The sequence below is a fragment of the Humulus lupulus genome, chromosome 2 (assembly GCF_963169125.1).
Source record: "Humulus lupulus chromosome 2, drHumLupu1.1, whole genome shotgun sequence".
NCBI classification, from domain to species: domain Eukaryota; kingdom Viridiplantae; phylum Streptophyta; class Magnoliopsida; order Rosales; family Cannabaceae; genus Humulus; species Humulus lupulus.
This window is the reverse complement of record NC_084794.1, coordinates 293,186,693-293,196,986: the sequence shown is the minus strand read 5'-3', so window position 1 is coordinate 293,196,986 and position 10,294 is coordinate 293,186,693. Positions and strand designations below refer to the sequence as shown.

The 10,294-nt window shown below is 33.6% G+C and overlaps 2 protein-coding genes across 2 annotated transcripts; both read left to right on the top strand.

The window, feature by feature from the left end:
* The first annotated feature begins 509 nt into the window (after window positions 1-509).
* Window positions 510-5,987, top strand: LOC133819822 (cell division control protein 48 homolog C-like). Its single transcript, XM_062253176.1, has 10 exons — window positions 510-1,601; window positions 2,243-2,847; window positions 2,932-3,084; window positions 3,428-3,544; window positions 3,683-3,787; window positions 4,191-4,256; window positions 4,371-4,435; window positions 4,512-4,713; window positions 4,818-4,955; window positions 5,556-5,987. The coding sequence occupies exons 1-10, from the start codon at window positions 650-652 to the stop codon at window positions 5,601-5,603; spliced, it is 2,451 nt and encodes an 816-aa protein (XP_062109160.1). The 5' UTR covers window positions 510-649; the 3' UTR covers window positions 5,604-5,987.
* Window positions 5,988-8,600: 2,613 nt separating this feature from the next.
* On the top strand, window positions 8,601-9,446 carry LOC133819821 (uncharacterized). The gene is made up of 3 exons (XM_062253175.1): window positions 8,601-8,758; window positions 8,918-9,020; window positions 9,120-9,446. The coding sequence occupies exons 1-3, from the start codon at window positions 8,752-8,754 to the stop codon at window positions 9,211-9,213; spliced, it is 204 nt and encodes a 67-aa protein (XP_062109159.1). The 5' UTR covers window positions 8,601-8,751; the 3' UTR covers window positions 9,214-9,446.
* The last annotated feature ends 848 nt before the right edge of the window (window positions 9,447-10,294 follow it).

Sequence of the window (10,294 nt, the reverse complement as noted above, 5' to 3'; positions counted from 1 at the left end):
GGAATATTTTTTAATGGTTATTACCTACTATAAATGAGTACTAATAATTATGATGATGTGTAGCAACATAGTGACTTAGTATAGAAAGTCACCAACAAGTAAATATTTTTTTTAACATTAATTTCGAATTTAGTTATTATTATTTTTTGTCATAATTAATGTTGTTTCCAAACAATAAAAAGTATTAATTACATTTTAGAAATTGACATGCATTTGAAAAATAAAAAGTTTACAATATTATATTTTTATAATAAATACATATTTTTCATCGGATAAACCTTTCAAAAATTTGAAAAAATCAAATTTTATTTTTAAAAATATTAATTAACAATTATAAAATATGGACATTTGATTAATAACCATTAAAACTGCTCCATATATATATAATCTTAGAATTTATTCCGACAAAACTTTCAAATTGTGCCATAGGAAACTGTTTAAAAGAATGATCAAAATATAAGATAGGGCATATTTTGAATGTTTCTATATTTTTTTTGTAATTATTTTAAATTATGTTATTAAAAAAATCCCTGGAATTTTTGGGGCTCCTTTCCACCTAAACCCTGTGACTGAGAGAGGGTTTTACTTCTCTTCTAGATTGCTAGGGCTTCCATTGCAGTCTGTACAGACTGAGCTCGCCATAACGAAAATGGGGAAGAAGTTCTCCGGCAGAAGAGGAGGAGGCAGTTCCCTCTCTCAATCAAAGCGAAACATGCTCCTCCGTCGCGTCGATTCCTTCAAGCACTTCCATTCCTCCACCCTCGACGAAATCGTCGATCATCTCCGTTCCTCTTACCCTGATTACAAGCGTTCCCAGCTCCAACCTTTCACCAGGTTCGTCCAACAAACCCTAGACTCCACACCCCGCCGCCCCAAGAACCCATCTTTGATCTTCGACGACGAATGTGGTGGAACGAGCACCTCCTCCCGTAAGAAGCCTAAGAAGGGGGCTCCTGATGAGAGCGAGGAGAGATTGCGACGGTTGGAGGAAGTTCATGTAGCCAGGATTCGGCAGAGCGGTCAAGACAGTTCGTCTGAGTCGGAGGAGCCTTCGTCGTCGGAGGAAGGGTCTGGCGAGAGCGATGAGGTGACCTCGGAGGACGCTGTCTATGGGGAGCAGATGGAGCCGAAGTTTGACCTTATGAAAGCGATGCTTCGGGAGTCGTATAAGGATCCTAATAGCGCTACAGCCAAGTCTAAGGTGGTGGAGAAGGAGAAGAATATTGAGATGGAGCTTCCTGATCGTGAAAAGGTTGGGTTTTCGAGTGATGGCCGAGCACCAAATAGGTTGCCTAATGAGTCGAAGAAGGAAGCAAAGGGTTCAAGTTCGGTGACGGATGTTGAGGTGAAGGGGAATGATGGTCCGAGGTTTAAGGATTTGGGTGGTATGAAGGAGGTGCTGGAGGAGCTTGAGATGGAAGTTATCGTGCCACTTTACCATCCTCAGCTTCCACGGTGGCTTGGAGTTCGACCCATGGCGGGTATTCTCTTGCATGGTCCTCCGGGCTGTGGCAAGACCAAATTAGCGCACGCCATTGCCAATGAGACTGGAGTACCATTTTACAAGATTTCTGCTACTGAAATCGTCTCTGGTGTCTCAGGTAACACTATTTTTTCCGTTTACATTGATTATATACATACTAATTTTTAACCAATTTTGTCATAAAGAAACTTCAGTTTGATGAATGAAATGAAGGTGTTTTACATCGAATGAGGTCTAGCTTTATGGTGTAGATGTCCAGAAATTTGATTCTTGTTTTGGGATTTTGAGAATGTTACTGAATATCATTGATTATTCTTTTCTTTGCTGTATGAACTTGGTTATGTTTTTCCCTCAGACACTTTAGAGAAGTAATAAGGAGAAAAATGTTGCTTTGATAAGAGTTAGAACCGAGATAGATAGAGTATACAATTACGATGTTTTCTAGTCTTTAAGGCTTTGTTTGGAGCTTGATTTCTAGATTAGAAAAAAGATGGGGGAAGAACGTTTTTCTTGCGTGTGGATTTTATTATTAAAAGAGAAAAAAAAATCATCTTTAGAATGTATGGTTGGAAGTGAAAGGGGGGAGGAAGGAGAGTAGTCTTCTCTTGTTGTAATCCAATTAGTGAAAATTACTGTAGTTCATACTTGGTCATAAAATATTGTTTTTGGCCCTTGGTTTTTCATTTTGGAAATGTGTTTGATAATATTTTCTGTCTAATTCATCTGTTCCTCATTACTTTTTCATGGACCCTTATTTAGGTGCATCTGAAGAAAATATAAGGGAGCTTTTCTTGAAAGCACAGAGGACAGCCCCGTCGATTGTATTTATTGATGAAATTGATGCTATTGCTTCAAAAAGAGAAAATTTACAAAGAGAGATGGAACGGCGAATTGTAACACAACTGATGACTTGCATGGATGAATCTCACAGGCTGGTAAAGCCAACTGATGAAAATACAGAATCACAATCTCATGGTTATGTTCTTGTTATTGGAGCTACTAACAGACCTGATGCTGTTGATTCTGCACTTAGGAGACCTGGGCGTTTTGATCGAGAGATTGTCTTAGGTGTGCCAGATGAAAATGCAAGAGCTGAGATTCTTTCTGTCCTTACTAGAGACCTAAGGGTTGAAGGTTCGTTTGATCTATTGAAAATAGCAAGGGCTACCCCAGGTTTTGTTGGAGCTGATTTGGCTGCGCTGGCTAACAAGGCAGGTAACCTTGCAATGAAAAGAATTCTAGATGAAAGAAAGTCTAAGTTATCAAGAAATTGTATAGATGAGGAGTATAATGAAGGGTGGTGGAAGGAACCTTGGCTTCCAGAAGAAATGGAAAGGCTTAACATCACTATGGCTGATTTTGAGGTAATAGTTGCGTAAATTTTATTTTATTTTACCATCCCTAGCTACACTTGTGAAGTGAATGATTACATATGAATATTGTTCCAGGAATCTGTTAAACTGGTTCAACCTTCTTCAAGAAGAGAAGGATTCTCTGCCATTCCCAATGTAAAATGGGAAGATGTTGGTGGTCTAGATCTTTTGAGGCAAGAGTTCGATCGATATGTTGTTAGGCGTATTAAACATCCTGAGGAATATGAGGTAATTATGCTTGATATGCTTATTATTTTTGTGGAATATTATTAGTGTAGCACATAGATTCAGATTGTAAATTAGTTAAAATGAGGTTATGGTTAGAGTCTAAGACTATCACTTGTGTCTAAGAAATAAAATTTAGAAACTGAAATGAATTTTATTATTATTATTATTATTATTTTAATTTTTGAAAATATATTTTCTTGGATTTTTGATGAATGAACATTCTTTAGTGTTTGAATTGTTAATCGTAATTAGTGGAGACCTGATGCAACCAGGCACTAAACTGTTGTGGTGATTTCAAATTGTTGGTTTAATGGTATTGTATGTATTTTCCTATACTCTATAGGGTTTCGGAGTAGAATTAGAGACAGGATTTTTGCTGTATGGGCCTCCAGGATGTGGCAAGACATTGATAGCAAAAGCTGTTGCTAATGAAGCAGGAGCTAACTTCATTCATATTAAGGTCAGGACTGCCCTCTTTCTTTTTAGTGTTATGCCTTTGCAACTTTGTAAATGATATAATTTATTAAATTATAAAGAGTTTTTTCTGTAACGCTGGAAATGGTATTCATATAATTCTCTGCTTTTTGCTGACTTGTAGGGTCCTGAACTTTTGAATAAATATGTTGGCGAAAGTGAACTGGCAGTACGGACATTATTTAGACGTGCGAGGACTTGTTCACCATGCATACTTTTCTTTGATGAGGTTGGTGGTTCTCTCCTTGACAGTTGTTTATTACCAGTTGTAAACTAATGACATTAGTAGTCATTGTGCAACTATTTAAAATTGCCTATTTTTATTTGAATATAGATGACTGCATTATTCTGCATTATATTGAGGAAGTATGTAGATTGTGGGAGTTTACATTATGTGTTTATATTTAATTCCTTAAAAGCTTGCTTTAATTTTAAATTGCTTGAAAAAGTGTAGCATAGCGTGTCCCGATTCTGCAATGTTTTTTGTTTGATGAATGTTGGCAGAATTTTTTTCTCTTTGCTAACTCAATTCCACTTTTGGCCTTGAATGCTCTTTTTGTATAAGAACATATTAGTAGGCTTCCTCCAGTACCCAGATTTTATCTAATATACTTCTATTCACATCATTATAGGTGGATGCCTTGACAACCAAGCGCGGAAGAGAAGGTGGATGGGTTGTTGAGCGGCTCCTGAACCAGGTTAGATAATCTGCCTTGGCAGTCTCGATGTCATTCAAGTTCACCCATTTATGACTATTTGTTGTGATAATCCATCACAGAAAATAAGATCATTTTTTAATTTACTTATTGCAGCTACTCATAGAGTTAGATGGTGCAGATCAGCGGCGAGGTGTATTTGTAATTGGTGCCACAAATAGGTATAAAAAGCTCATTGTCCCTCAGATTCTTCGAATGTTATACTTTATCTCTTACCTTTTGTGCCCTTTTATGCAGACCTGAAGTTATGGACAATGCTCTTCTCCGGCCTGGAAGGTTCGGCAAGCTTCTCTACGTACCTCTGCCAAGTTCTGATGAACGTGGTTCGATCTTGAAAGCTTTAGCAAGGAAGAAGCCAGTAGATGCTAGTGTGGATTTGAATGCCATTGGACGGATGGAGGCGTGTGAGAATTTTAGTGGCGCCGACCTATCATCACTGGTTTGTCTATGCTTTAACATTCTTAAATAGATACATATCCTTCTATATATATAGAGGAAGTGAGGGAATAATAAGTGAAAACCTCTACATTTTATTCATGCCAGGTAAATGAAGCTGCTATGGCTGCTCTTGAAGAGAAACTGACTACAACAGAAGCCAGATCGGAAGGAGCTGTATGTACCATCAAAACACCTCACTTTGAGCTCGCCCTGACTAAATTATCTCCGTCGGTTAATGTCAAGGTATTTCTTCTTATATTTTGCTTGCCCTTTTTTCTAGGGGTGAACATTTGACCCGAAAAACCCGCAAACCCGCAACTAGAAAATCCATTTTTTGGGAAAATCTGTCAAAAGTTGGGTCGGGTTCGGGTTTGAAATTTGTTAGCCAAGTTCAAACCCGAAATCCGAAAAATGGTATTTTTGAAAAAAAAAAGTGTAAAAAATGGTATTTTTGCAAATTTTAGCTTTTCGGCCCAAAACCCAATAGGCCCAGCCCAACCCAAAATCAAACCCGAAATTTGAAAAAAATGGTATATTTGAAAAAAAGTGTAAAAAAACGGTATTTGTGCAAAATTTGGCCTTTCAGCCCAAAACACAAATGGCCCAGCCCAACCTGAATCGAACCCGAACCCGAGTAAAACCCGAAACCCGAAAATTTTGGATCGGTTTCGGCACCATTTTTCTCAACCCGAAACCTGAACCCGATGAACTCGAAACTCGAAAATTCGACCCGTGTGCACCCCTACTTTTTTTTCTCTTTCCTTTTCCTGTTAATATGTAATGCACAAATGTATAGTTATTAATAATACTAAGCATTGTTTCTTGGTCATTTGGAATGTGCAGCAAAAACAGTACTACAAGATATTATCAGAGAGCTTCCAATCAGGATGAAAGCAAAAGCAAAAGCAAAGCAGTGAGTTTTCAGTTCATTTCATTTCATTTCCTTTGGTAGAGGTTGTTGTGAATGTTCATAAGGGGGTTGGTTACAACTAAAGATACCATAGGGGAAATGTCACAAAATTTTGATATGTTCTTTACATAATAGTTTTGTTTGTTGAGTTTTAAAGGTGGGGGTAGCTTTACATCATCCAACTTTGAGATAAAATTTTGTGTCCAATTTTTTATTCAATTTTATTCATATAATTTATAAATTGTATTATTATATTATATTAAGGGAGAGCTATCATTTTCATTTGCCAAATTACAAGAACAATTTTGGTTTGATGTAGTTTGAATTGCTTTATTTTCTTATAAGAGAGATTTGTTTCCCTTCCATGTTCTGACCTTTAATTTATCATAGTTAGCTGGCAAATATAATAGAATTCAACGAAAACAAGATTGAACAACCATAATCTTGCAATTAATGGTGTATAATTAAAATTCTGAAATTGAATACTTTTTCACACATGTAATTTGAAGTTTGACTCTGAAAGTCTTCAACTTTTTGACACAGAAATTCAAAGCCAACCACTTCCAAGTTTCCAACATTAATTCCAAGATGAGAAAATGGTTTAAATCATGAGTGTCCAAGGAATGTATGATTACAGAGTTTCATAGCAACAGTTTTTCCTATTTTCGTGAAGTTTTGATCCAAGAGTATTATCTTTCAGTCACTAAACAGAGTAACAAGGCTAACAAAAACCATAAGCACCAAAATGAGCAATGATATGTGCAAAAGTTTCCTTAGTTTTCTCCACTTTACAAATATATTATATGTATGTATATACATTTGGTGAAATTACATAATAACACATTTGTATGATCAATCCATCAACGAAATATAAATAACAACATTTGGCTGACACCACAATTGGTCATCTCTTGAAATAGGCTTATGACCTTACCAAGACCATCAATTATTGGATTGGAACATTTGATAATGGGATGCATAAACCTCAATCCCAGAGTATTTTAAAAAAAAAAATTTTAAAAATTAATTATTATAAGGTTTTAGTTTTCATTGTTAATTTTAAATTAACCAAAAAATAACAAAGTCCTTTAAAATAAAAAAAATTCCATTAGAGCAACTTTAATGCTTGTTGCCAAAATGGTAAACTGGTCAGTGTATTGGTGACTTTGAATATTGAAGCACTGTTGTCTCTATCACGCAACGCTGCTTTTCTTTTTTGTTTTGTTTTTAATTACGACTAATATGTAACGTTTAAAATTTAAACAACGGTCAAAATGACCATTTTTTTACCGTTAGATTGTTTTTTTTCAAACAATTTATTTAATTTTTTTCTTCTATAAATACTCATCAATTTCATTTAATTTTCACACCATTTCATACATTTTTCTTCAAAATTTTCAATATCACAAATTTTCTTTTCTTACCAATGGATTCCCAAAACTCTTAAAATTATCCACATACCAACTCCTAAAATCCTAATTTTCAATATTATCAAGTTTTTCAAAATTCATCAAATTCTCCACATACAATCCCCAAAATCTAAATTTTCAATTCCTAAATCAAATTGGCATTTTTTTTAATTATGTTAGATTGATTACTTATGGTTATATCATTTTATGAGCTACTTTTAAATTTTGTTAAACTTAAATTTCAAGTAATATTTATTTATATTAATATACGAATTTTAAAAATTTGGTGTGACAATATTTATAATTACAAAATAATATATTAAATAATGATATATGAGACTTTAGTTGACAATTTTTAGAGTAACTTATTATTGGAGTATTTTTATGGAAAATGTTGACAAAAGTGACGTAAATGAGAGAAAAAATAAAAATATATATATAATTAGAATGACATGAGCATTTTGGGCAACCAAAGGTTAGTCACCATTGGAGTTGTTTTTAGATACACATGTTTTGATATATAAAGATATAATTAGATAAAATGTAGGATGAATAATATAAAGACAATAAAATTTATCTTTAAAATTAATATGTATATTATATATAATAAGTTTTATTTTGTATTAGGTGATTCATCAACTGATGAAATTTCAATTTTATGTTGATTGATTAAAGTTTTTTTAGGAATTATGGAAATTTTTTTATGTAATTATATTGGAATTTGGGTAAGTAGGGTCTACTTACTAAAAGTTTAATTTTATCAATAGAGTTAAGATTTTAACTTGCACATCTTGATCATTTGGCCCAAGATTATGAATTTTTTTTTATAAAGAATATGGTGGATATTTATACTAAGTGGAAGTGTAAATATAATGTCCATCATTCCCCTAAAAAAATACAATATCGTATTAACACCCCAAAAATTTATTAATACACCTCATTTTTTTCATTCAAAATTAATAATAATTATAATTTGTAAAGTAATTTTTTTTCAAAAAATTATATATTATTTTATAAAAAAAATTATGAAAACAAGATAAAAATAAAAATAAAATGATTGAAATTAACACAGAAAAAGAAATTAAAGAAGAGTTTATACATTTTTAGACTCTGTCTTTTGCCTTATTACCTGTTTGGATTCAATATTTTGACAAATTATTTTTTGGACCCCGTGTTTTGTAAAATGGTTCAAATAGGCCCTTAAACCTGATTGATGAACAAAAAATTGAATATAACAACACAGTTTTTAGGCTGAATAAATATATTTTTGTTCTGAATTGTTAGTTTGATAAATTATTTGTGATTTTAATTCAAAAAAATTTGATCAAAATTGAGTTTAGGAGTCTATTTAAATTATTTCAGAAAACACAAGATCCAAAATATAATTTGTCAAAACACAGAGTTCAAACAAATAATAAAATAACAAAGAGGTTCTAAAAAAAACATAAACCATTAAAAAATGTAAAGAAAAATTGATAAAAAATGTCAAAAATAAAATTTAATTTTTTTATTAAATGAGTTATCCATATATAATGACAAAATATGAAATTACAAATATACCCCAAAAGTAGAACCAATAGCAATCGTGAGATACTCAACCAATAAAAATAAAAGGAGGACTCATTTGGCCACATTTGACTTTTGCCGCTGGTTTTGGGTAGCACAGACAGACTCTCTCACCAAATCCGACGAACTCTCCGGAAACGCTTCTCCATTAACGATGACTCATATCCTTTCTTTGATTTTGTTTTTCGAATTTCAGATGCTGTTTTTTTCGTTTTTGAATTCTGATGTTTTCCGTTTCGGGTGATTCCAAATCAAAAAAAAAAAAAAAAAACAGAATTTTTTGTTCCTATTTTCTTTTTCCTTGATTCCTTTTGTCTCACGCGGCAGTCAGAGGGAACGTGATCGGGAAAGGGCTCAGGCTCGGACCGGAAAGGGTGGCAAGAACAAGGACGATGGTTTGACCCCCGAGCAACGTCGAGAAAGGTTTCAATTTTCCCCTTTTTCTCTAGGGTTTCTAGAGAAAATTCTTAATTTTGTTAAAATTTTGGTTTTTTATTTTCGGAATTTGAATTTTGGTATCAGGGATGCGAAAGCCCTTCAAGAAAAGACGGCGAAGAAGGCAGCACAGGGCTCGGGTGGGGGCACATCCGGAGGTAACGAAAAGAGTAAGAAATAAGAGAAGAAGAAGAAGAAGCAGCAGCAGTAGTTATTATTTGTACGATGTTTAATTTTGAATTGATCTGTGGTTGTTGAGATCCTGTGGTTTATCATCTGTGATCTATGATTTGTTGATGTTGGGATACTTGATAACGTTTTTACTCTAATAAGTCTTTGTGGGTTTGTATTCTTATTGGTATTTAGATTCAAATAAATCGTTTGGAGTAGTAATATCTAAACGTTTCTGTTAAATCATACATTTATGCTTCTATGAGTTTAGTTTTCGATTTTTGGTGGGGCTTGTGCTTGTTTAGTCTCATTGAAACATGTATAATTATTGAAGTTGGCTTTATAACTTGTGTGCAAGTTACAGGTGGTTGATCTATAGATCTTGATTCAATTCAACTATGGCAGTGTCATTTGTCAAATTCTGCACTCTGGTATGTTTCGTAGATATAAATTCGAGTTTAAACAGTTTTCTTTGTTAACTTCTTCTCTGATCCATAGTGGTTTCTTTCTTTTCAAATTGGATTATGTCTTATGACTAGTTTGGTGTTAGTAGAATACTTGAATGTGAATCTGATACGAAAGACTGGAACTTTGGTTGACTTTGTAAGCATATGTGGAGCTAATGTTAAACGGTTAAAAACAAATTATGCTGGTGGAGAACACTTGTTTTGTAGGGTCTTAAGAAGAAAATCTGCTTGACATTTCATAACAAATTACAATTGCCTTATGTCTGTGTAAGGTTGCTAAATCATGATATTGTTGACTTGACTTTTCACTGCATCTGGTTTCTTTTACTGAGCATTGTTGTTCATTGGATTCTGTCGTTAATAACTTACTTATTTTCTCTTGCCTTGGTGAGTTTTGCTTCCATTTTCTTTAAAGCCTCTATAGGGAAGAGGATTATATAAGCCATTGTGACTGTTCTTAGCCCCTATAACTAAAGGAGCATGGAGTTGATGCTGTTGTTTCTTACAGGTAGCATAAGTGGGTTGATATCTTTAGAGTATTGTTGAAAAGATTAAGATAAACATATTGTGTTAAAGGGAAATGGGAATTTTCAATCGCCGATTAGGACATAGTAAAAGTTTATC